The following is a 26,660-nucleotide window of genomic DNA, read 5'->3' as shown; positions in this document are numbered from 1 at the left end:
TTTAGCGTTCAAGTGATCATCTGGGAGTAGGTCAGTGCTCTTTCCACTGACAGTCATGCAATGCTATTAAAATGTGAATAAACTACAACTAACATAAACAAAGCACATTTCTCTTGGCCCTCACATAGAAATGGCTTAAAAATACCATTCTGCAGTCTAACCAAAACAAAACAAAACAAAAGCCACCACACTCTAGTGCTAACACCTGTACCCTCTGGCAAAGCTTCTAGTAGCTAGAGGTATGTATAAGATGCTGTCAGGAACTTAATTGCTCCCTGCAGGTCAATGTACATGGACACAGCTCTCAGGACAGCTGAGCTATCTCCTTCTGGACACAATGAGGCCTCCCGGGGGCCGGGTAATTCACGCTGCTTTCAGATTGTAGGGACTATATCTTTGTTGAAACTTTAGTTTCTGACACACATTAGTCTGGAAACCAGAGAGCCTGCCACCTCCCTTACCTGATTGTGTATTCTGTCTGTTTTGTTGCAGCCAAAAGGTGGGCTAAGTAAAGGAAAGATGTCAAGAGAACTGTGTTGATAAGTCTGGTTACTGACTGGTTACCCAGGCAACACCCAAGAGGGTAATAATAATTATTCTACTTAGGGCTGAAGGATCTATACGTGATTATACAGTTTTGCCTCATGCCCACACCATAAGAACTGAAAAATTACCTGAACAATCCATGTGACCTGAGGGAGATCTAAGCCCCGAGCTGCAACGTCCTTTAAAATAGAAGAGAACACAGTTAAAGAAAAGATAGCTACAGAAAACAGTGGCAGGCCAGCCAGGAACTACTTGCCTGAAGGAGTATAGAGAGAAGGTGGAGAATGCGGTTTTCAATCTCTTCTACCCAAGAGGAAACTGCCAACTAATTATCAGATACGTCATATTATAACAGTAACTCGTGTATATAAATAGCACTTTGTGTTTTGCAAAGAGCTCTCCTATCTATTTTTTTTTTCCAGTCCTCACAGCAAACCGGTGAGGTAAGTAGGAAAGGGAAATGATGACCAGCACATGCCCGCAAACAATGCTCAACACATTGCTTTGAAGGGATTTGATTTTTTTCCCCCCCAGAATGCCCCCTCTTCGGACACAAGACACTTCCAGATTTTGAGGCTATAGTTTTCTTTTTACCTCTGGTTTTAGGGGAGAGCTGTAGTAGTGTTTGGAGAATCTACAGCTGATTAGCCTCTGGCCTCAGAGGGCAGATGAGCAGCAAGCAATGCACTGCCACATCTGACGGCTTAATTAAAATCCAGGCCAAACCTGTTAATCACTTGCAATGTTTCATTGGAGAATCCCCCAAACTTTGAAGGGAAAAGATTTATTCTGTCTTCCAGCTGGTCCTCACAAGGGTCCCAGAGAACAAGAATTTCTTTACCTTTCCATCTCTAGCCAGCTTGTTAAAGAGATTAGGATATAGGATCGTGCAATTCCAACACAACACTCACTTTCTAGTAGCAGGTGCTACTATATTCAGAGAATCACTTAAAAACCAAGTATCAAGAGGTGAGTACACTACCAAGCCCACTTGCTCCAAAGGGTAATAGGAGAGAATTCAGGGATGTGGACTTCCAAGCTCTTTCTTGAATTCACATAGAATTGCCATTGACAAAGCATCAGAACCTGACCAGCTTCCACTAGAACATGACAGGATGCCGTGGTTTTTTTTTTAAGTTGGTGGCAAAGCTGCATTTATTAAGTAAGCAGAAACCTAATATACTAAAAGTGTGTCAACCACCCACTGAAGTGTTTTCATAAAACTCCCACACATGCTAAAGAGCTGAAGGCTGATGTTACTGAGCTGACGGCCTTTTGAGAGCACAATTTAGAGTTTGGCACTATCTGAAGAAGAGCAGGAATTGCTTTCTATACCAACCATGGTTGATGTCTTTAAGAAACTGACGGGCTCTTAAATCTGCTAAGCTCTTGTTAAGAAATGATTTATTTTATTTAACTGCTCTTCGGCGGGAAATGCGTGTAGACAATGGGCTGCCTGTTCCTTTCAGACAAGCTTTGTAAAAAATTTAATGCTCGTCATTTTAGTAAATTCACTGAGAAACAGATAAAACTCTAAAATAGCACCTGATGTTCGTGAAACTCACTCAAAGTACAAACAAATTGAAATGATAAATTATGAAGGATCCCTGGAGTCTCTCAGAACAGTAATTCAAGGTTCTAAACCCCAATCACCGTCCTACTCATGGACAACTGGACAAGATACCCCACTAATGCTTCTACTGCTTTATCTTATGTCAATAGAAAGTGACTTTTTTGAGGTATACCAAGTATTTGTGTTTCCTCCAGTCCCTAACCAAACTGCTTTTCCTTACTTCAGAGACTCTGGTGTATAGCGTGGTACAATAAAAGGAAACCAAGAAACATGGAGTCTGTACAAGTCAGTCAACCCCTTTGAGTCTCAGTTTCCTTGGATCTGTTAAAAAAAAAAGGGGGGGGGGGTGGAACACCTGCTTTGCTTGCCTGAGGTTATAAAGATCAAGGAGATAATGTGTGTGAAAATCATTGGAAAGGTATAAAGTGCCATACAAATGTAAAATATCATTAAAATGGTGGTGGTTAGATTTCAAGTAAAGTCAAATATGGTAGGACAGCAACAAAGCACTACTTCAAACTCTCCCCACATGTATTCTCACCAACCATACCTCACACTTGTGAGGGACCCACACATATCCTCCTGCACTTGGTTTCCATACTGTAGAACCACAGTGGCCATATTTGCTTTTCCAGAGCTAGGAAGTGGGCTGCAACCAGCTTAATGGGCAGTCACAATGCCTATTAAATGCCTGAATGGATGCAACCCTGTGACTCAGCAAAGGTGTTTAATGCCTTGCTTGTCCCTTAGAACTTAGAATCCTCTCCTCCAGTTGCACTCATGCAATCTAATTAGGGCAAAAGAATTGCTCAAGTCAGTTCTGAAAGACACTCAATGGTGAGGTCTTGAAGGCCCTAGCTTGACAATTGGCTGCCTCTATGAGACCTAGGAGTACAGATGGAAGGCAGCTTGCTCAGGTGCCAACCTGTCAGTTGGATTAAAATGACTCATTTATTTACCCAAGAACCTCACAAAGTGCTTTAACTAACAGGGAGAGGGGGCCTGCCGGCTCTCCGAGTGAGGGACGGAGAGAACTCGCCTCCGACGCCTTCCCGGCCTGCCAAAAGTCATTATTGCCGAGTGTGGAAAGCCATCAGCAGGGTACAGGCCCCCGTTGTCCGGGTGACAGATTGGGCCGCGTAATCAGAGGAGGAAGGAGAGAGTGCAGAAACTGTCAGAGGCGAGAGCTCTTGGCTGGAGCCGCCAAAAAACTGGCAACATGAGTTAGCGTGACTGAGTAAACAACAAACGATCTCCAAGTGATCTTTCCATTTAAAAAAATAACATGGAGAAGATGAACTTTGTTTAAAAGACACATCCTATAGAAAGGTGGGGAAAAGCTTAAGGCAGTTTGGAGAAGGGAATTTTCCATTCTTCAGCATCTCCCTTCACCCGGTACGATCACCTCCTTTGTCTTCCTGACTATTTGGCACTGTGGAAATATACCAGTAGGAGAGGAAATAAGAACCAGGCAGACACAAGAAGGTGCATGAGGCAAAGGAAATCATGAAGCTAGAGGAAAACAGGGCAGATTAGCAGATTATTTGACTGTCCTTCGTAAAAGAACCATGTGCTCTGGGAAGCAAGGAAAATTGATTCATAACCAATCGGCCAGAATGAGGTTGTGATAGGATCGTTACTCTCTGTTCCTTGGGGAAAGGGTGACTGTGCTTCATGTACATCAAGGACAATAAGAGAAAGCCATACATAGCAGCAGGCAGAGCTAATGGTGGGCCTTTAAGGACACGAAGACAGTTTAGAAACATCATTTTTGCATTGCTCTCTCAAGGTCTTGTTTCTCTTTCATCTTTCCATTTCATAAACCTATATATGTTTAAAGTTTTCCCATTTCACTCTTCTTTCCTATCAGGAAACAGAAGGTAGTACTACTTGTGCCAATTTCCTGTATCTTAGCTCGGGCTCTTCACTTTCATTTTGGAGAGTGGGAACTCTAAAATGCTTCTTTTCTGTCAAATCCCACCCCCCCACCCCCATACTGAACTTGGACCTTCTGCTTGTCCCAACTTGCCCAGGACAGAAAATTACCTTGTCAAATGCCTGTAGACAACCTTTTTTGTTGATTGGTGGCTCCTTCCCCAACAACCCTCTCATCTGCCTTTCCACCTTTTTCTCATTATTTATGTACATGCATATTTCACCCTATTAGATCACAAGCTCTTTCAGGGCAAGGTATCCACAGCACCTAGGACAGTGCCTTAGTGCACATGTTGTTGTTATTCAGCTATGTCTATGGGGTTTTCGTGACAAAGATCCTGGAGTAGCTTGCTATATCCTTCTCTGGTGGGTACCCATTTTACAGATGAGGAACTGAGGCACATAGGGGTTAAGTGACTTGCCCAAGTTCACATAGCTAGTGAATACCTAAGACTAGATTTGAATTCAGATCTTCCTGACTCCAGACTTGGTGCTCTATCCACTGCACCACCCCCTCAATGCCCCCCAGTGCACATAGTAGGAGCTAAATAAATGTATGTTAATTTTAACTGAATTAACATCAGCTTCAAGTATTAAGTACCTACTGTAGGCAAAGAGTTACAACAAGCTCTGAAAGAACTGTATGGAATGGAAAGAGAAGGGTTCCTGATTTCATAGACCTTAACACTTAGGTGAGACAAAACACTAAGAAGCTTAAATTAGTTTATAAACCCTTTGGGGGAAGATACTCCAACGCTTTTCTCCTTTGTACCCTAGCATCTTATATGATGTCTTTTTTTTTTTCACAGGGCAGTGAGGGTTAAGTGACTTGCCCAGGGTCATACAGCTGGTATGTGTCAAGTGTCTGAGGACGGATTTGGACTTAGGTACTCCTGACTCCAGGGCCAGTGCTCTATCCACTGCACCACCTAGCTGCCCCATATAATGTCTTGAAAGTAGTATATAGGATGCTGCAGGAGCCAAAATGAATTATCAGTGCTTTCAAACAATAGTGAAAACCCTTTCGGTAAGAACACATACTCTCTCTCTCTCTCTCTCTCTCTCTCTCTCTCTCTCTCTCTCTGACAGGGAAGGAGAAGCTATTGTCACCTTTGGTGGTTACATAATTTCCAAATCCTTGTAGTCACCCACTCTTTAGGTCTCATTATGAGCCCCTTGGGGTGATAAAACAAAATGCCAAGAGGCACAATATGGGGGGGTAGCATGAAGAGGGGGAGGAGGACAAAGAACAATCAACAACATGCTTCCTTCTTTATCAAAAGGAGCCAGTTCTCCATCTGCCTTGTCCTGACGTGGCTCTAGTTCCTCATTAACACTAAGGAGGCTCCTGGAGAGCATTCAGATAGCCTGGCAAGCAACAGGCTGCTTAAAAGGAAGCGAGGTGACAATCCCTCCTCCTAACCCTGGCATGATCTCTGACAGTGTGGCGAGTGTGCCCTGCAGCTCTCGGGTGCCAGAAGCTTCAGGTTCAAACAAACAAATATGCTAGGTGAAGCAGCAGGGACACTGGAGAAAAGCAAAATCTTTTATCACTGCAGAACTCTGGTTTAAACTCTGGCCTAGGAACTAAAAGATATGGAGCTCCCTATCCGTTTTACTGGAACAAGGTGTCCACCAGTAGACTCTATTTCCAAGTAAAGGGTGAGAGTGGCAGGGTCATGACACTGGGACTGTCTTCGTCACACTATAACAAGAGCACATTAACAGAGCCATGAAAATTAGCACAAGCCCGTGGGCCTCAGGGAAATTAGACAGACAGTCAATAGGAATGTTTTTAATGTAGGTCCAATACTCTTCCACTGAAGTCCCATCCTGGTGCCGCATCATAGGACACAGAGGTGACTCTGGGCCCTCAAAGGCTAATCGGGCCTGGCAGGTTCTGCCAAGCTGGAAGGGTTTTAGGTATGGGGTCCTGGAAAGAGATTCATGACTAGGTTGACCACAGGTTGATGAATTTTTCAACCACAGCAACTTTTAAAACCCATACAACATTACAGAGGGATTTTGATTTGCACCTGTGGAATGATGACAAAATCCCAGCTCATGTAAGTATCACTGATACACAAGAAGTATCAGGGCCGTGGGCCATACTTGGTTAAACCAATGATGCTCTCTGTCTTTGGTTACAGTCATTGTTATGTCACAGGCAAGAGTGGGAAAGTCAGGGTGAAATTTGGTGGCTTAGGACAAAGCTTCTTAAACTGTGGGTTGCCACCCCATGTGGGGCTGCATAATTGAATGTGTCATGAAATTTGGCAACAGTAAAAGGTTATATATACCTATTTTATATACTTATATGCCTGGGGTCATGTAAAAATTTCTTGGGTGAAAAGGGATGTCAAGTGGAAAAAGTTTAAGAAGTTCTGCTTAGGACAAAGTTTGTGACATTGGCAGCAGTTTTGAACCCCTTTACAAAGTTGCTTTAACAAGGACTAAGGGCTGCTTATAACCAGAGGAACCCAGGGAAGTCATCAAATGCTCTTGACCCCACCCGAGAATTTCATTTCAGAAGCAATGATCTTTCCTTCCATGTGGAGTTACTGAAAAAACTATTTGAACCATGGCTACTTGTAGCTTTCTTTGAACCTCCTTGCTCACCCATACCCACAAAGCACACTAGTATTTGCATACTTAAAAAAAAAAAAAAGACAATTTCCAGGGAATGGTTTTTCAACATTTACCTCCCAGTACCATTAAAGACAGAGCTGAGGTATCCTATTGTTCATCTGACCTACTTGCTGCCTTCCAAACTTCCAAACAAGGTAACCCACTGCTTTTTAGTTTTGATATAGGCAGCATACAACACTGCCCACTCCCCAAGATACTTCAATGCATGTGTATAGCAAATCCTCAAGAGCCGCAAATACATCAATTTTAGTATCCTGGTGTAGTAAAAAAAAAAATAATAAAAAAAATGCTACATTTGGAATCAGGAGACTTCACTTCAAGGCTTAGTTCTGACACTTACTAGTTATGTAATAATAGGCAATTCAGTTCTGAGCCTCAGTTTTCTCACCTGTAAAATGAAAATAACTCTGGTACTACCTATCTCATAGAGTTGTTGTGAAGAAAGTGCTATTGAAATATGGGCTATTCACTTTTTGTCTTCAGGAAACAGATTTTGGCATTTGTCCTCAACACTGAGTTTCCTGAATTATGTCTACGCTATACATAGAGTATAAGTTTTCTTTTTGGACCAGACCCTAAATTATTTGGAACTGTCTTCATCCCTCTAGATAGGGGATATTCTAAACTTGGAGTCCATGAATAGATTTCAGGGCATCTGAGAAACTGGATGGGAAAAATATATATCTTTGTTTTCATTAACTTTTTTTTCTTTTCTTTTTTTTTTGTGCAGGGAAATGAGGGTTAAGTGATGTGGCCAAGGTCACACAGCTAGTTAAGTGTCAAATGTCTGGGGTCAAATTTGAACTCAGGTCCTCCTGAATCCAGGACCAGTACTTTATCCACTGTACCACCTAGTTGCCCCCATTTTCATTAACTTCTAACTGAAATTTTGCATTTTTTTTCCCAGTTATGAATTAAGATAAAAGGAAAGAACACCTCCTCATTATCCTGAGAAAGGCTTCAAAGGTTTGACCAGGTTGCTATAAGGGTCCAGGTCACAAAAAAGACCTGTTCCAGATCCCAGCATTTGAGGATAATTCTTTAAAAAAAAAAATTGACCTTAGGGAGATGCTAGGTGGCACAGTGGATAGAGCATTGGCCCTGGATTTGGGAGGACTTGATTTCAAATCCAGCCTCATACACTTGACACTTACTAGCTGTGTGACCCTGGGCAAGTCATTTAACCCTCACTGCCCCGCAAAAAAAAGAAAAAAAGAAAAAAAAGAAACCAAACCAAACAAAAAATATGAACCCTGATCATTTTGACTTAATAGATTCCCTCCTTTGCAAAACTGGGCGTGAACCTATTTGAGCAGCCATGTAATATAGCAGACCGAGCGCTGGACTTGGAGTCAGGAGTACCTGGATTTGATGCCTGACCCAGACACTTGTTAGCTGAACGATCATGCGCAAGTCACTTATCCTCTCAAGCTCCATTTCATCCCCTATAAAAGGAGGGGGTTGGATTCTATGACCTCTAAGGTCCCTTCCAACTCTAAACCCATGATCTATGATCTGTGGCGGCAATGTGCCAGGACAGCAGAGACACAGCTACTCTGACGGGCATCTGGTTCCAGTTCCTCTGATTATAAGTGTCAACTCTGCTTACTGTGATAAATAGAAGTGGTGGGTCATTAGGCAGGCCTTTTATTTGACAATCCATGTTATATGTGCAGCCAAAGAAAACAAAAGTTCACTCACAAACTTTAAAAAAGATAATTGAGAAGGAAGACAATTCTAATTGAATTTAAGAGAATGATGAATTCCCTAAAAATGTAATTAATTGCATTGAACCCAGCCTAAAGTTATCCAGTGCGACAAATTTCTCCATGTTTCTACCCAGCATTTGTTGACTAGATTCACTATATACTGTGCAATGCAATTGAATTTCATTACCGTGCATACAGAGACTCCTCAAATAATCAAGTGGGGATTCAAGTTGTATTCTCCAAGATGGTACAATCAGAGAAGTCTATTGTGGTCTTAGGAGAGTACAAGTACATCTCTGGAGAGTATGAAGCATGGAAGATGTGAGTTCTTCAGTCTCAGACTAGCACAAGGGAGATTCACATTAAACAGGTCAGACACTACTGGAAGGACTAGCCATCCAAAATTGCCAAGATTGAGGCTGAATGAACTGGCCCTGAAAATTGCAGGGCAAATGATAGTTTTACAAAATGGGAAATCAAATCTGCCCAACTGCATCTATTTTCCTTTAAGGAAAGATGTGCAGAAGCAAGCAGAGTAATTTCAGACCTGGAAAGAGTTTCTCAGCTCTAATTACTCCCGATAGCTATAATTTACAAGTTTTCGGTGGGTAGAAATCGCCAAGATTCACACATTTTCAGACCAACAGCTGCCACTATTAGAGAGCAAATAGCCCAGCCTTCTACACTGTTGTAGCAGGCTATGTGTAGTCACTGGCAGGCCACAAATCAACATTATAGGAAAGCCAGCAACACAAGGGGGCTAGTAGTATCCCTTCTCCCTGTAGGGCTGATGAAAATACAAAATGTCAAGAGCCACCAATTCCCCCAAATTGAACCTCTCCTTGCCTTCCCCAGGCACTAGCGAAAAATACATACCGTACAAAGCAAGATGCCTGATTTGGATTGTGAGAACTCCTGAAAAACTGCTGTTCTTTCCTATAAAACAAAGAATCACAGGTTCTTATTTTCAGCTGTGCAAATTTTTCCCCATTTTGCCAACTTTCTAGTTTTATGTCCATTTTAAGGCACAAAGGGACTTTGCCATGAGAAAGAGTAAAAAACCTCCAAAATCTGACAGTAGGACTATTAAGGTTCCATTGAAGAGGAAGAAAATGATGACAAAAAAATTAGGGAGCAAACTATCAGTGGAAAAGGTAAAACACATTCATTAAAGAACCTGCCTATATAAATAATAAGGGAGAACACAAGATCATCAAGCCTTGGGAGGAATAATCTTTACTATCACCCCCCCCCCTTAAAAAAAAGATGCTCATTAGCATGATTTTGACAGCAACACACTCTTATAGACATACCCTTGATAACGTAGGCTAAAACCAAGATTAAATAAGCTCCAAGACCTTATGTGCAGGTCAGAAAAATTAGCTGAGAGAATGACTGCTCTACCGACTTAATTGGGTGACTATAGGCAAGTCCTTCTACCTCTCTAACCAGTTTTCTCACCTACAACACATGGGCGATGGATTAGATGCTTTCTAACATCTCTTCCATCTCTAAGTCCATGAGCACAGTTACCAGCTCCAAAATTACTCTGAACAAGTTTAAACATAAGCATTCTAATGTAACGGTCTCCAGTTTGTAGGTAGAAACCAGCAGGATGAGACTTATTGTAAGACATTTGAAAACCCTCATTCTTATTTAGCAAACATGGCTTCTGTAGTCTGAAATGAATACGGTTTTACACAAATAGGTACTACTATTGTTCAAATGTATGTTATGTGATATAACAATTAATGAAATAGAAATTTATTTAAAAGAACTATTGAATTCTGTTCTATATTTTCTCAATCCACAGATACTGATGATATAACTACTATTATTGTGAGGGGTTCCCAATTTTTTTACATTAAAAAAGAGTCTTTAAAAAAAAAAGGGAGTCCATATTAAAAAAAGAAAAAAAGATTGGGGACTACTTGACTAGAGAAGTGAAGAACACTTCCTTATTCATTCCCCTGAAGGATGACTTTTGATGGTGCTCAAGGCACAGGCTTCTGAGCAATCAGGGCCATGTCCATCTGCCAGGGGGGAGAGGCCTAAGTAAAAGGCAGCATCTCTTCTAAGCTCCCCAGGAATGCCATGGTCCCTGGCACCACGTTTCTCCAACACCTGAGAGGGAGCATGATGGACAGAGCCAGGAGCTGCTCAGGCCTGATCTCCACAGACTTCCTTTGTGCCAGGGCTGCCTTGAACACTAATGAAGCTCAAGCCTGGACTAGGAATGTGCATCCTACTCCCCACCACGATCCCCGACACACACTGTATAAAAAGTACATATTCAGAAACTAGGCAAGAGGGAAAACTGCTTATTTTATTGCCCAGGCAAAGAGATTCTTAGAGCTAGAAGGGGCTGTGGAGACCACCCAGTTCAACCATCTCATTTCACAGATGGGAAAGCTGAGGCCCCAATGGGACATCAGCTTGGCCCAGGCCCCGGGGGAGAGAGTGATAGAGCGGGGATGAAAACTTGAGTGTCCTGATTTCCAGTTTAGCTCTTCCAAAGCCAAAATCACATACATTAAAATGAAAAAAAAAAAAGTTAAGTGGAGCACAGTCAAAGCAGTCCTGAAGTCAAGAAGCATTTGGATACAAAGAAAGCAAAAACAACTTTAGGCAGACCCCAGATTCTACTTTGAACCATGATCCTAAAAGAGTTCAAAAGAATTGGTGCTATGGGGGCAGCTAGGTGGCACAGTGGATAGAGCACCAGCCCTGGATTCAGGAGGACCTGAGTTCAAATCCAGCCTCAGACACTTAACAATTACTAGCTGTGTGACCCTAGGCAAGTCACTTAACCCCAATTCTCACACACACACACACACACACACACACACACACACAAAACCACAAAAGAATTGGTGCTATGTCATCTAGATTGAATAAAAATAACATCAATTTGGAGGTGTGGGGGAGGGAGAAGCTACTAAATCCTTAAGCTTCCATCATACCTACCATGAAAAGCCTCCCTCCAACCTATTTTCTTTTCCTATTATTCCTTGCTTGTAGTAAAAGTATGAGAATCATTTGGGGAAACTTATAGAAAGTTCAATGGAATGAACCACAAACTAGGTTCTATCAGCATTTCTGTCTTGAACGAAGATTTATTCTCTCAATTTCTCTATCTGAAAAACTGAGATAACACCATTCAATTTGTATCTACTTCCCAAAGACATTGAGAAGACTTTAAGGTACTATTTAAATATGAGGTATCAATATTATTTCATTTACTTCTATTCGGTGAATTCGGCAAATGAAAATAAGGTGACTGCTTTCTAAAGACAGGCCAGAAATATAGAGCAATAGAAATTCTCTGATTGTCCTGGACTTGACCTTCCTGCTAGTAGAGCTCAGAGTTCAGACAGACTTCCGCCAATAAAGAGATGCAGCCTCCAGAATGTTACTTTATCAAAGCCTTAGGTCTCTCATGAAAGAGACCTTGATTTGTGCTAGAGGGACACACCAAATTGAGCAAGGGTTTAACCTGTCAATAAGAGCTGGATAATCAGAAAACTCTACATTTCCTAATTCCTCAATGGAGGAGACAAAGTATAGGAGGTAGCATGATATGACTGGAAAGAGTAGGAGTCAGGATACAGAGATTCTAGTTGCCCTGGCTCTAACATTAACTCACTTGGTGACCTTAGGAGGAGTCACTTCCCTTCTCTGGGCCTCAGTTTCCCCATCTGTATAAATGAGGAGGTTACATCCAATTTCCAAGGTTCCCTCCAGCTTTGACATTCTATTTCAATCAAAACACAGCACTTGTTTATTAAATTGTTCTACTTCCAGGTCACTGGTTTTGTTTCACCATTTCATTACAAGTCTTCTCACCCAGCCTAGCTATCTCTTCTCTGAGATCATATCTCGGTCCACTTTCTGCTGGTCCATTGTTCTACACTTCCAGTGTGCTTGCCTATAAAGCTTTGCTTCCCAAACTGGCTCAGCTTCCCTAAATGTGTGACCTAGTTAGAGTACAAGGTTGAATGAGAGAGCTGTCCAAGTGCCTAAAAAAGCAAAACTTAACACATTTGATCCCAGACAAGATATGAAATTCTGTGCCAAGGATGGAGATGGGACCCAAAGCCCCTCTGGTGCACTGTACCTACTCCCAAAAAGATTTTTTAAAAAGAGAGAACGCTGTATCTTGTTGACAATGACAGCAGTCACGCTCAGCAGTACCATATGGGATCCACAATTTAGCTCCATTAATGCTCTTAATTTGAAGACATCAAGCACTAATTACACACTGGGTACTAAAAAGGCAAAACCCTTCCCTGGTGCCAGCTACTTAGTGGTGCTCTGTTGCCTTAACAGCTGGTTGAGGTAGACTCAGGCCAAACTTAGGGCCTGCTAGATCTCTTAGGTGGAGGCGAGGCCAGCAACAAGGGGTAACCAAGTGCAGCTCCTGGTGCAGACGAGGGAACCATAGTCCTCCCCTGCTTGGATCAATAAATCAGTCCAATTTATGTCCCATCTCTAATGGGAGGCTCATTTTAGGCAAAACAATAACTCTTCCCCAAGCCCAGGAGAGAATTTGGAGGGGATGCAACCCAACACTGAACCTGGAGGACAGTTTAGATGGAACTTGGGCTGGCCTTTCCCTGGCTTCTAATCTCAGGGATATTCTGTCCCATGGTGAGAGGTGGCAGGGCTTACCTCCTGTTCCATGTTGCCATGCAGACGCAGGAATTTTAATCGGGAGGAGGCAGATGGTGACTGCCCTGATGCGGGGGCTGTGGAGTTGCTCAGCAGGGTCTGGAGGAATAGGTGGTAGTAGAACTCGACCAGCTCACAGCTCGAGAAAAAGACAATCAGCTTCTGGTTTTTTTCAAACTGTTTCAAATGCAAGGGAAAACAAAACAAAACAAAAACAAGAGATTTCATGAGTAGGCTAGCATTCAAAAAGAATCAGTTGCTAGGATGACTGGCCATGCTGACGTAGATTTGCAAACCTGGGTAATGGAATCAAGTCCTCAAAAGGACAACATTCATTCCATTTCTAAGAAGGCTGCAAGACAGGTAATTAGAGGGCTACATCCCAACACAGGATTAGTCGGTTGGTTTGTATCTATGAAAAGCAGATTCTTTTAGCAAGGCTATAAGTTGGGCCTGCTTGCCTCAGACACAGTGAGGCCTAGTGGAGACTGTTTACATTTGCAGGAACTCTAAAGGCTTCATTCTTGGGTTCCTTTATCTACAACTTTCCTCTTTCAAGAAACTCTCAGGGAAAAGGCATTTTATAAATATAGTAAGCAAACACTATTAATACCATAATCCTTTAAAAAAAACCACCCCAAACCCACTAGCCTTAGTTCCCCTTATCTGGAATTATCCCCCAAATATTCCTACTGACTATTACGTTATCAATAGCTGTCCCCAGAAAGATATTTTTTTGGTGATGTTTTGCTCTGCACATAATGACTGTGGGTACACTCCTGCATATGCCTAAATGCTATGTAAGGATTAGTCCCGTGGCCTGCACCCTGAAAAAAACAGACAAGCTTAATAGTTGGAGATATTTTGACCAGAGTCTGACCCCCGGAGAAGTCTGGTTCATTCTTCCCAGACCCATACTAAAAGGGTCCAGTCCAGTCCTCAGGCTCACCTCACATCTTCCAAGAATGAAGGCTGCTAGTGTGACAAGCTTCAGTTTGCTGGGAACCAGTGTCACATGCTGTTGGAGTTTCTCAGGCACAGCAAAGCTGTCTGGCTCAGAACTGGCTTGTAGGTGGCCGACTTCTCTAGTTGCTCTGCATCCTCTGATGTGCTGGTCACAGGTTTCATCTGATACAGAAATACTGATTGGATTGTGCAAACTGATATCTGCCAACCTCGTTACACCTTTTAGCAAAGGGAAAAGGAGAAACTGATGAGAAATCAAGTAAGATAACACGTACAGTGCTTTGCAAATCTTAAAATGCTAGCTATTCTCCCTATTATTATTAAACATACAGTGTGAAATGGGTCACTCACATACACATCTCATTGGGATATTGGGACTTTTGACTTTGGCCTCTTTCCAATCGTAGCTTTTATAATCCAGTGTTAATCCACCCATGCCACTACTGTCAACCTATAGGGGTAGAGCCATGGTTGTTTTTCCCCCCAGTGTCCCATGTACAAAGGGATACAGGCCCATAGGAGAGGGCACTGAAAAGGCAGAAGGTGATGTAGTCTGGTGTACCAGGCTAAGAGTCAGAAAAGCTGGGTTCCAGTCCCTGTTTGTTCAGCAACTGACTACATGACCCTGGTCAACATGTCATCTAACATTTCTCTGCCTTTTCTCTCTTCTCTGTAAAATGGATTAAAAATTTCAGTCTCACATACTTCCCAGTGACGGTGGAAAGCTCAGAAGAAATGAACTTGCTTTGTGGTGCTAAAAGAAGGCCAAGGTACAAAGGTGACATTAAACATGCACTTAGAATGATGAGGATAAGGGCTGATGTTCTTAACATTGAGTAAGCCTGTTTTCAATGGGCTGCTCACAGAACCCATCCCAAATCCACAGAGGTCAGAGGTCAGAGGATTTAGAGCTAAAAGAGACCTTGAAGTCATGTGGTCCACCACTTCCTTTTATTGATGAGGGAACCGAGACTCAGTGGGGGAAAGTAACATGCTCTGGTCACACAAGTCAGGGCCTGAATCTGAACTTGGGTCAAAGGCCCCCCGAAACAGGGCTCTTATCTTCTCTGCAGCCTGTCTTGGTAGACTAAATTCTTTTTTTGTTGTTGTTGTTGTTTTTTTGGTGGGGCAACGAGGGTTAAGTGACTTGCCTAGGGTCACACAGTTAGTAAATGTCAACTGTCTGAGGCCAGACTTGAACTCAGGTCCTCCTGAATCCAGGGCCAGTGCTTTATCCACTGCGCCACCTAGCTGCCCCCTAGACTAAATTCTTTAGGCTTTGCTGCCTTTTTAAAAAACAAACAAACAAACAAACAAAAAACAGCCATCTCCCCATTAACTCATTGAAACTCTCTGCAGAATAAAGAAAAACATTTAAGCAAAGCCAACTGATAAGAGCCATCGTGTCACCCGTATGGTACATTCTACCTCCATAAGCCTCATCTTTCTACTGTACAATTCCTTCTAAGGTGCTAGTTATATTTAGCAATCCCAAAATGGGTGTGTGGACATGTCACATTCACTTCATGCTTATTTATTTATTTAAAGCTTAGAGTTCCAAATTCTATCCCTCTCTCATTCCTTCCCTCTCTCCCCTCCGAGGTAGGGTGCAATCAGATATAGGTAATACATGTGCAATTATGTAAAACACTACCATTAAAAGCACTGAGGGTGTTGTTTTCTTTCTTTCTTTCTTTTTTGCAGGGCAATGAGGGTTAAGTGATTTGCCCAGGGGCACACAGCTAATAAGTGTCAAGTGTCTGAGGGTGGATTTGAACTCAGGTCCTCCTAAATTCAAGACTGGTGCTTTATCCACTTCGCCACCTAGCTGCCCCCCACATTCACTTCGACTACTAATTCAGGTTATCTACATTAAAAATTAAGACATCACAAACACCATATAACTCACCCTCAGTAAGAGTGGCTGACAACAGAACATTCTGACGTTTCTCACACTCTGAATTTATGGCGTTCAAAATCACTGTGATGTCCTTCTCAAAACCCAAGTCCAGAATCCTGACATTGCAAGAGAGAGGGAATTTATATTTATATCCTGACATTGCAAGAGAGAGGGAAATGAGTCAGGTTGTAGGCTGCAGAGGTTAAAACAGAAAACACAAGAAGCAAACATTTCCCTATGAAGCCTGTGGGTTTGACAGAAGGAAACTCACCTGTCTGCCTCATCAATAATCAACCACTGTATTCGACTGAAGTGAATGTTTTTGGTAGATTTAATGTGATCTACCAGACGTCCAGGAGTAGAGATTAGGATGTTTATGCCTTTGCGAAGCCTGTTTAAAACAAAATATACAGAAACATATGTAATAAACCAAATTTGTCTGTAGCAGTAGGAATCTCAAGAAAAAAAGCATAAAAGTTTGCAAGTGAATTTGTGTTTTTTGTAGTATTAATTTCATATACCATAAAAGCATGAAAAGCCTCTCAGCCCAATAAATGAAAATATATGGCTAAGATGCTTTTGAGTTAAAACAGTCTTTTGCAACCTCTCTATCCTGATGAACACAATTTTTTTTTTTTGGTGAGGCAATTGGGGTTAAGTGACTTGCCCAAGGTCACACAGCTAGTAAGTGTTAAGTGTCTGAGGCTGGCTTTGAACTCAGGTCCTCCTGACTCCAGGGCCAGTGCTTTATCCACTGCACCACTGCGCCACCTAGCTGCCCCGATGAACACAATTTTTAAACACATAGAACACTATTAGATGTTTGGATATTCAGGTTAAAGAGTACAGGTACATTTCAACATTGTGACCCATTACCCATTTACAAAACAATACAAAAAATTAAAAAAACAAGTAGATGATATGGGATTTAGTGACAATTTTCCACCTGGTCCTACTGCAGATAAGGGAAAATATAGTATTAAGAACTAGTACAGATGTATTAAAAAAAAAACAAAAAATACTTTACTACTATCTATTACTAGTACTACTACTACCACCACTACCCTACCACTATCTTCTTCTACCAGCGGCAGCACCACCACCACCACTACCCTCCCTAGGGAACATTAAGTCAGAAGGCTCATCAGTAATTTAAAAACAGACCTAACTGTCTGCATGTGACTGCTCCCTACTGACCTGATAGCTTCTTCTGTATTGGAACTATGGAACACACAGCTTGAGAGAAGCTTTTCCCCTGGTTTAAAGGAACCATGGATAAGAATGATTCTAAGGAGCAGCTGGGTGGAGAAGTGGATAAAACACTGGCCCTGGATTCAGGACTTGAGTTCAAATCTGGCCTCAGACACTTGACACTTACTAGCTGTGTGACCTTGGGCAAGTCACTTAACCCCCATTGCCCTGCCCCCCCAAAAAAAAGTGATTCTAAAAGGAATATAGGAGAGAAGTGGGACCCCAAAACAGAATTTTTAAGCAGTCTGTTCTTACCTGGCCTTTTCTGATTTTCTCTTCTCTCCCCCCATTAACACTCCAGGCACAATCCAGGTAAATGGCTACAATGGAGGGAACAGTCTAAGATCAATATAAAGCTTTCTTTTTTCTAAATCAAGAGTACAGAGACAATTTTTTTTTTCCTTCTCCTTTAAACAAATCAAGGGAAAGAATTCAGGGTGATCGCTCTATTGTAAGAGGCCTAACAGGGGAGATACAACTTATAGGCATTACAATGTCCATAGTTAAGACTGGCTGTAACTTAAAATTTTAACTCCAGAACAGGCTTCCCACATTGCATTAGAAGATAGAAATGTATTCATTTTTTTCATTGCTTCAAATGGTTGCTCCTCCTCTTAGCATAAATGGAAAAAAACCCAACAAAACATTTCACAAGTCTATTGCTTTCTGTTGCCTACAGTAAAAAAACACTGCTTCCCAATATGTAAGCAACAGGGGAGATGGAAGCTTAAGTAAAATCCTTTGTCTAGCCCGGAGTCGACAGACATTGAGATTTTGCACTTTTCTCCTTGCTCTCATAAATACATCACTTAAAGCTTTTAACATTGCTTCTGGTGCACCATGTGTACACATAGCCATGGTGAACACTTGGAGGGAATATAAGCAGTGGAGGATACCAATGAACAACTAGGCAAGAACCAAGAATCTAGCAGCAGCCAACATCTGATGCATAGGACAGGGCAAAAATCTTTCTCCAGTTCCAAAATAGAGCCAAGTAACTCTCCAATGGAATATTATGGAAGGCCAAATAATGGAGGAAATAAAAGACTTTCCTGGGCTTTTAAGGTATGGTTGTTTCTTTACTTTGAAAAAAAAATGGAATGATACAACCTAGCTTGTGGTTTTTCTTACCTTAAGCAGTTTCTGGATGGTATCAAAGCTCTGTAGAGCTAGCTGCAAATATTGAAAAGGTTCACATGGTGAGGAAGGTATTTTAAAAACAGAAAGACAGAGAATAGAGACAGATAAAGTGATTAGTATTTCAACTTTAATCCAACTGAAAGCTTATAATAAGTAATTCAAGAAAAAAGATAAACAGTATCTACATTAACTGTCTCCTCATATGCTAGTTCTGATACCCATTGAGAGGGTAGGGGAAGAAAGAAGGTAAACACATTGCCACATCTAGTTCTTGGACTTATACAAAAATAGTGTTTTGTGCTCCCTCTGCTGGTTCAAATTCCCAGAGCACCACACATGCATTTAGACATTTTTGGTGCACAAAGATAGAAGGAAATGAAACAAAGTCAACCTCAATTTGACTCCTTTTGAGAAAGAGACAGGCTAGAGGAAACAGGAATGGTGATGCAACAGGTTAACACTTAGAAACTTTGCTACAAAGGTTGAACAACTGACTGCCTTCTTCTACGTGTGCTACTTAAGGTAACTTTAACATTTTAAGGCAGAGAGATGGATGCTCATTTTCCAAGTCTGCAAGAAAGCACAGGGAGCCACAGGAAGTAAAAATGAGATTAATTATAATCTCTTAACAACCACCAAAAAGGTCTTGACAATATCACTTTAACCAAGCTTATATAGTTTCTACACGCTTAGTATTCATGAAGCATCGTAGGGAAGTAGCAAGTTTGCTGCTGTAAAAATTTAAATAGCTTCAGTGCCTTCTCCTTTCCTGGAATTGAGCTGAGATATTGCACTGCAGGTTGTATAAAAGGCTGTGCCCAAAACTAGATACCTGCGATCAATTCTCTGCATGGAAAGTTATTAGCATTTGATATAGAAAACATTGACACCCTGTTCTGAAATTGCCTTTGTAGGCAAATAAATCATATAGAAGAGATTTCCAAGGAAGAAAAATCTTGGGAGGCTCACCTAGGAAATAAGTAAGATTTTTGGTGGAAGTGGCTTATTAAAAATTATTTTAAATAATGACACATTAATCTTGCTTTGGTGCTAAGTTGTACAGCCCTGAAGGGGGGAAAACAAAGAATGAACATTCTTCTATCTCATTTTAAGGAACGAAGTTTTCATGAAACTTCATTTGGTTTTCAGACAATGGGGAAACTCATGTCTATAGTTTGGATGCTGAATTTTCCTCGTAGATTTTCAGAAGGAATAATAGGGTCAGAGAGGAAGGATTTCAGAAAAAGGAAAGAAATAGGTAAAGGTGTGTGTGACAGCTTACCTACATCTACTGCTTTGGGGGAGGAAATATTCAAGGGGAAAAAAAAGTTTCAAACTCAGTAAGACAACACTGAAAAAAGATCAACTTTGAGAGTCAGAGAACCTACCTCTCTTGTTGGCACTAATACCAGAGCATAGGGGCCATCACTGCGCTGTTGAGAGGGGTAGAAAGTAACAAGGAATAATGAGTTCATTGCATACATTTTCACAAAACTGCAGATACAGAGACTTTAATGTGGCATGAGTGAAAAACACCAAGTCACCAATGCCTTGAACCAGTAAGTCAACAAGCATTTATTAAGTACCAGCTGTATGTCAGGCATTGTGCAAAGAAGGTACAAAGGCAAAAAATAGTCCCTGCTCTCTCTTGTACAAAGTTGGTGCTCAATAAATGTTTGATGACAAAAATAAATGAACTCGATGATGGAATTCAGAGCAGCTTTTCTCTCCTTAATATTACCTTCCTGAGACTATGATGAAATGTATACCATTATGTTAAATATTCTGACAAAAGAGTATTGATGTGCCACTAGGTAAGACTGAAAACTCTAACATTTTAAAAGGTATTGCTACATACCAAAAAAAAAAAAAAAAAAGAAAGAAAGAAAAAGAGAGAGAAAAAGAAAACGGGGGGGGTGTATAATTTCTGTGGACAGAGTAAAAATAACAGACAAAATTATTGAAAAAAAGTAAAAAATATAGAAAAGGGGAATACTTTAATTCTATCACCAAAGTAATTTAAGAATTCATTGGGTAGTTTAATTTTTCCATTCCCCATAAATATGTTTCTTATAGGTAAAGTCCTTTTATAATCAAATCCACTTTCCAATTATTTTGTCTATACTAGAATGTTTTGTGTTGAATGTAATTTTAAAATGTTCAATATTGTGGCTTGGAAATTTAAATTTTTTTTCAAATAAATTTTTGATCTTTTTTTTTTTTTAACATTACCTACATTTTCCAGTGCTTACTTCCCCACATTCCCCTTCCAGGAAGTCACCCCCCATAAAAGAAAACTATGATTATAGAGAGAATTTCAGACAAAATCATAAAATATAGGGTTTTGATTAGTACAAGAACAATATTTGAACAATTATGATGGGCTCCTCCAATCCCAGTATAACGTGACTTCTTAATAAATTTGAACATAAAACAAATAGAATTACATCCACTAAGGGAATGTGGTGCAGTAAACAAAGGACTGGCTTTGGAATTGGGAGGACTGGTGTTCAAGTTCTGACTAGGCTATACAAACTGCAACCATGGGCACAATACTTATCCCATCTTTGTCCCAAACAACCCTCTAAGGATAAAAGTTGCCTCTCTGTACTAGTAGGAATTCCTCCCTCAGGAGTTTACTATATCAACAAAATCACAGATATTTGGGCAAATCATTCACTTCCCCTTTCTGGGCTTCAGCATCCTCATTTGTAAAAAGATAAGTTTGGGTTAGATAACCTCTAAGGTCTTCTCCACCTTGAAGACTGGACAACTCTCTTGACCTTAAGAAAAAACTTTGTATGCATATTTTTCTTTCTATTCTTTTTTTTAATTGGACATGGCGAATATAGGAATTTGTTTTGCCTGACTGTACATATTTGTAATGGGTTTTGTTTTTCTTGACTTCACAATGTGGGGAGGGAAGGGAAAGAATTTGGAATTGAAAATAAAATAAAATTCTTTTAGAAAGAAAAAAAAACTTCATAAAACAGTTTGATCATATTCTCCAGCACTAATTTATAGAAAAGCCCAGAAATTCAAGCCACCATGAGTCAATTACAAAATAAGAACTTGACTTGTGATTTGTCAATATTGGGAACTCTCAGATGGGAACTCCTTTGACCGATGCAGTTCAGTACCTTCTCTGCAATTTATCATCTTAGAGAGTTGCCTGTACTCTGAGAGGTTAAGTGACTTACCTAGAGTCACACAGCCAGGCTATATCAGAGTCAGGACTTGAATCTGGGTCTTCCTGTTTCTTAAAGTAGTTCTTTATCCATTTCTTCCTATTATAAAGGACTGACAACGGAAATATTCTTCTTCAGATAGTTACTGACTTTTGCCCAAGTATATATTTTGAACACAAGAGGTACTTAGCAATTTCTTTTTAAATGAAGAAACGAAATCAAGATGATTTTTTAAGGTGCAAGCTGAATTATTTCTAGTAGAGAGAGTAAGTTAATGTTGATTCATCCATATTCACTCCCCTGTTCTCTATTCTGAAAGATATGCATTTTTCGTATATTCAACTTGATCCAGGGTGAATTTTATTCAGACTAAAGCAACAAGGCTACATAGAAATCCAAACTTGGTATATACTCCTTAAGATGGATTGCTTCATTTTTTGCCTTTGTATTCCCAGAACATTACACACAGTAAGCACTTACTAAATGCTTGCTTATTTACTGGTTATTAGTATAATACACTGACTAAATGTATTTCACAAATAGAGACAAATTTCAGATAAGGTCCAAAGGAGGAAAAATCAATTAGCAAATCCATTAATTAGGGTTTTGTTTCCACAACTGATGTCAAATTTAATTACTTGTTTGCTCTATCTTCTTATGATAAATAACATGCACGAATGTTCATTTCCATTGAAATTTCATTCTTATATTTTTCAACATAGTTACATTTTCATCTACTCAAACCTATATATCAAATCAATAAATATTTATTAAGTGTTTATCATGAGCAAAACACTTTGCTAGCTGTTAGTTACTAGGGATATAAAGAAGTGCTAGATATGGTTGCTTGAGTTAATAAGTGATTGCCTTTCATGGTAAAAATAAAAGCAGAATACTGAATCATGAATTTGCTATTATTCTCCCCCACTGTGAGCAGGGGGGTTAGCAATATTTAGATTTAACTTATAGAACATTGCTCAGAGAAAAGAGATGCTATCAGTCCCAATATGGCTGTTCTGATTCAATTTGATAGCTGCTTTTTCATAGTGAACAATAACTGAAAAACACATTTTACTTATACGAACCTGTATTCTTGACTTCATTGCTTGAAGAGACTGAACCACAGGGATGCAATAGGCAAGCGTTTTACCTTTTAAAGAAATAAATAAATGTAAAAGTAATAAAAGCAGTGGACGCTGCAGACTTCGGCTCCTGCAGAAAATAAAATCGAAGGCCACCAGGGAGAAACGCTATGCTATTCTTTTGGTGGTGGTGGTGTGATTTTAGGCCAGAGAGAAAAGAAAAAATACTTTCACAAATGGATGGCCTCAGTTTAAAGGGGGGAGGGGGAAAGAGAAGGATGTTAAACCAGAGTGAAAAGGAATCCACGTCCAATTAACTTCCTACCTCCTTCTGACTACATTCTGGTGAATTCCAAACTTCTCAAATTGCCAGGAAGCCTTTAGACCCTTATCCACTAAACAAGGAGTAACATCTCCTAAATTATTTCAAAAGTATTTGGTTTGGAGACTGACTTGAGAACCTGGGAGGGAACTTATTTCCTGAGGTCCTACTTAACCACTCCTATGAACTAAAGGCAAGGGTTTCACTAAGTGCCATTTTCTCAGGTATTTCTGTGATGTGTACAAGATGTCAATCTGCTAAAAATCAGATGGAACCCCACCTGAGAGCCTACAGAGGCCAATGAAAAGCCAACCAAATGGCAGATACTTTGGATTTCTACCAACCTGAACAGCCCTCAAATCACATCAATGGAAAAAAAAGGAGCAAATGAATTTGCAATGGAGAATTCAACAGGGCAACTGCAAATTGGACTGAAAACAAAAAAATCTCCCATATCTACACAAAATGAATGTTGTCCCAATAATGTGTATTCTTGTGTCAGGATCACTGTCAATGAAAAATTCTCTACTAAAGAGCTAATCTCTTTCCAGCATTCACATATTTTAAGTCCCCATTATTGTGAGGCTATCTGTGCTTGCACACAGAATGACCAGGGTTTGGGGGAGGTATGGGGGGGTGGGAGGTTGGCAAAGTAGAGTGAAGAAGGTAAAGAGATGCAATCCTCTAACTCAAGGTTGGAGCAATAACAGAAATAGTTTAGTTCCTAAACATGCTTAATTTTGTAAGTTCAATAGATTCCTTCCTTTCATTAAATGAACAAAATTAGTGCTACAGTTAATATATATACACACACACACCCTTTACAACACAATTATAGGAATAATGAACAACTAAAGACAGATAAAATATTAAATGCTGACCTGATCCTGTCTGGGATCTCACAAGAGCATCTCTGCCTTCTAGCAATGAAGGAATACTTTGCTTCTGAACACTGTGGTACATAGAGAAAATATATATTTATTTATAAAGAATTACCCCAGAAATGTTTGCAGGGTAAATAAGCTATCTGATCTTACTTAAATAGAAGGATGTGGCTATAAGATGAAAATCCTTAGGTTTATGGACTCCAATTCCCATAAGATTTGCCTTATCTTTCAGGGTTATAGAAGTAGAATTCCATGAAATTGTTTATGTCAACTGCTATCTTGATGAGACACTTTAAAATCTAAGACCCTATTTTCTGTATAGGATGGGGAAATTGAGGGTTGAGAACAGCAGATGTCAGCAAGAAACTTTTTTAGATGCAATTTTTGGGACTTAATTAAAAGTATTAAGGCAAATTTGAAACTTTTGAGATAATAACCATCCTACCAAATTTATTGTTTGATCTCAATTTTTTTTTCCACTTCAAATCAAATATTGATTTCTATCCTTTCTGGTTGATTCCTATTATTATCACCATCAGAAATAATTCTACAAATGAGGTTACACTGTTCTAAATGGCATTCTGACCACATTATGTTAAAGGAAAATCATTGATAAATCCAACAGAAATAGAAGCAGTCTCATAAGAGAATAAACTGTACCAAAGTCTCCACAGAATGAAGAGCTAAAATGATCCCTAGGGACCATCTAAGCTAGCCAGCTCATTTGATGAAGAAATTAAAGTCTAGTGACTTAACTAAGGTCATAAGGCTGGTTAGCCACCTGACATTCCTTTTTTTGTGTGGGTTAATATTTTCTTCCTGTTCCCTTTACATTTACATTTAAATCTCATTTAGTGGAACTCATCTGGGTCCTGAGGAAGTTTGAAGTCTGGTCTGGAGCTCTTACCTGGTCATGCTGGACATTTTCAGGACAGTACTTATTGTTGAAACCTAAGAGGATAAGAAGCAAAATCAGGCATGTTCACTGACTATCACTTCTCTGGAATTATGGGATTTAAAGGAGGCAAAGGAAACAAAAGAGGAAAAAAGAAGATGGTACCAATTTGGGGGTAAAGCTGATTCCTAAGGATAGGATAAGTTTTGATGCTCAAATACGTGGAACAGAAAAATAGCTTATGTAAATAAAACCCCTGAGAGGGCTTAGGTTGAAATTAGGACCATGTAAAAAGGAATGTATTCCATGCTCCTCACTTCATACATTGTAAGCCTAAACAACTTATTATTAAGAAACCATGTCCATTTGCTTGGGGAAACTGCACAGTACACAGTGGATTCCTCACCCTCCAAACATCAGCAAACAGCACCTCCTCTTAAAGCCCAAACACTCAGTTCTCATACCTATGGCCACTACATGCTGTCATCCACTGACTGCTCTGATAAACACATATGGTAATGAGAAAGGTAAGTGGGACTACATCTCTCTTTCACATATCATAAATAAAACAACAGTCAGGTAGGAAGAGCCGTCAGTCCCTCCTTTCACATGAGCTACACCAAGGCAGCAGACAGACAGCCTTGAGGTCAGGGACCATCTTATTTTGCTTTGTTTTTCTCCCAACATAAACCAGAGGGCAATGCACATGGTAGACAATTAATAAATGGTTGTTGAATAAATGACAGCCTGAGGCCATTAAATTTGCACCAGCAGAGTATAATGGAAGTAATCTGAGCCCACTTGACCTGCTGCAAAAAGAACTTCATTTCTATTTCTTTCCTTTCCCCCAAGCCACCCACCCAGGGTCTATACAGAGAGTCAACATAAAATAAAGGTCTTCCAAAAGAAAGAGCTATTTTGGCAAAAAGCAAAACCTTCAGAAAGCCCAGAAGGTACTCACCAGGTGTGGATGGAGGCCCAAGTCATGAAAAGAATCTGAAGTAAACACTTTTTCCCGTACCTGCTTCACCATAGCTCTGCGAATGAGGAACAACATGCATACGAATCAGCCTCCATCTCACTTAAATGCTGAAATCAGTAGAATTACATTTATTTCCTTTGATCCCTGCAGTGAACAACCCATAGAACACACCTGTGGATTTCTGGAATTTCAGGGTTGTTTTTAAATAATGACGAAGTCTTAATGAATGGCCTCTCCACTTGCCCCTCATTAGTATGGACGGCTGGGTGCTTCTTGGGAGAAATCAGACCTTCTGGCTTTGCCTTCACGGTCCTTTCAACCTCTTTAACATTGGTTTTCTTGGCATGGGGTAAGGATATTTCATTCTTTTGTTTTGCTGGGGGCCCCTCACTGGCCCCTTGGAATTTTCTTTTTGTACCTTTTGCTTGCTTTGGTGTTCCCTAAAGAAAAGACCGAGAGGATATGCGTTAGTCTATGAACACTGGCTATACAGTGAAGCCTCAACGTCCATACAATCGCATCTCTTTCTGCAGAGATCATTATGCTCATATGTCAGGCAATAGTTTAAGCTTGCAATTATCTCCAGTGACTCAGAATTTTTACAAGAAAAATAAATGAAGACAAAAATGGCAAGGAAAAATAACTAGAGGTCCTCTAATCCAAATCAAGATAGTCATCTACTTAGATTTAATATCCATTGTCAGTTATAGAGTAGCCAAGGACTTAATGGCAGGATGATGGACCAAAGGAAGGACAAATGTCACAGACCAGCAGAATCTCAACAAATGGGATCCTTTTAAAAAGGGAGACGAGAACTAACTAACCTTCAGAAGGGTATGTGCTAAAGAAAGCATCTCAGTCCATTTCCATGAAAAAGCTGTAATGGGGAAATAAAATCCCAGATATTTTCTCTATAGAAACAGAACAGTAATGAAGCGAGTCTGTGTCTGGGCACGAGGGAACT

The 26,660-nt window shown here is 40.3% G+C and overlaps 1 protein-coding gene across 3 annotated transcripts in view; it reads right to left on the bottom strand.

Moving 5' to 3' along the window:
- DDX31 (DEAD-box helicase 31) overlaps positions 1-26,660 on the bottom strand; it is a 91,385-nt gene that overhangs the window by 48,738 nt on the left and 15,987 nt on the right. The window contains exons 2-15 of one of the 3 annotated variants that reach the window (XM_043988817.1): positions 25,868-26,136; positions 25,676-25,751; positions 24,727-24,770; positions 23,814-23,884; positions 22,614-22,678; positions 19,729-19,773; positions 18,332-18,373; positions 17,456-17,520; positions 16,221-16,340; positions 15,959-16,065; positions 14,033-14,211; positions 13,084-13,260; positions 9,289-9,348; positions 675-725 (exon numbers count right to left, since the gene is read on the bottom strand). In XM_043988817.1, the coding sequence (XP_043844752.1) occupies positions 675-725; positions 9,289-9,348; positions 13,084-13,260; positions 14,033-14,211; positions 15,959-16,065; positions 16,221-16,340; positions 17,456-17,520; positions 18,332-18,373; positions 19,729-19,773; positions 22,614-22,678; positions 23,814-23,884; positions 24,727-24,770; positions 25,676-25,751; positions 25,868-26,136 (1,371 nt within the window). Of the gene's footprint in view, positions 1-674; positions 726-9,288; positions 9,349-13,083; positions 13,261-14,032; positions 14,269-15,958; positions 16,066-16,220; positions 16,341-17,455; positions 17,521-18,331; positions 18,374-19,728; positions 19,774-22,613; positions 22,679-23,813; positions 23,885-24,726; positions 24,771-25,675; positions 25,752-25,867; positions 26,137-26,660 lie in introns of all 3 variants that reach the window. The other 2 variants (XM_043988816.1, XM_043988819.1) reach the window with 2 other exon arrangements.

Source organism: Dromiciops gliroides, chromosome 2, assembly GCF_019393635.1.
Source record: "Dromiciops gliroides isolate mDroGli1 chromosome 2, mDroGli1.pri, whole genome shotgun sequence".
In the NCBI taxonomy this organism is placed as follows: Eukaryota; Metazoa; Chordata; class Mammalia; order Microbiotheria; family Microbiotheriidae; genus Dromiciops; species Dromiciops gliroides.
Note: the sequence above shows the minus strand (reverse complement) of the source record. Positions and strands in the feature narration are given on the sequence as shown.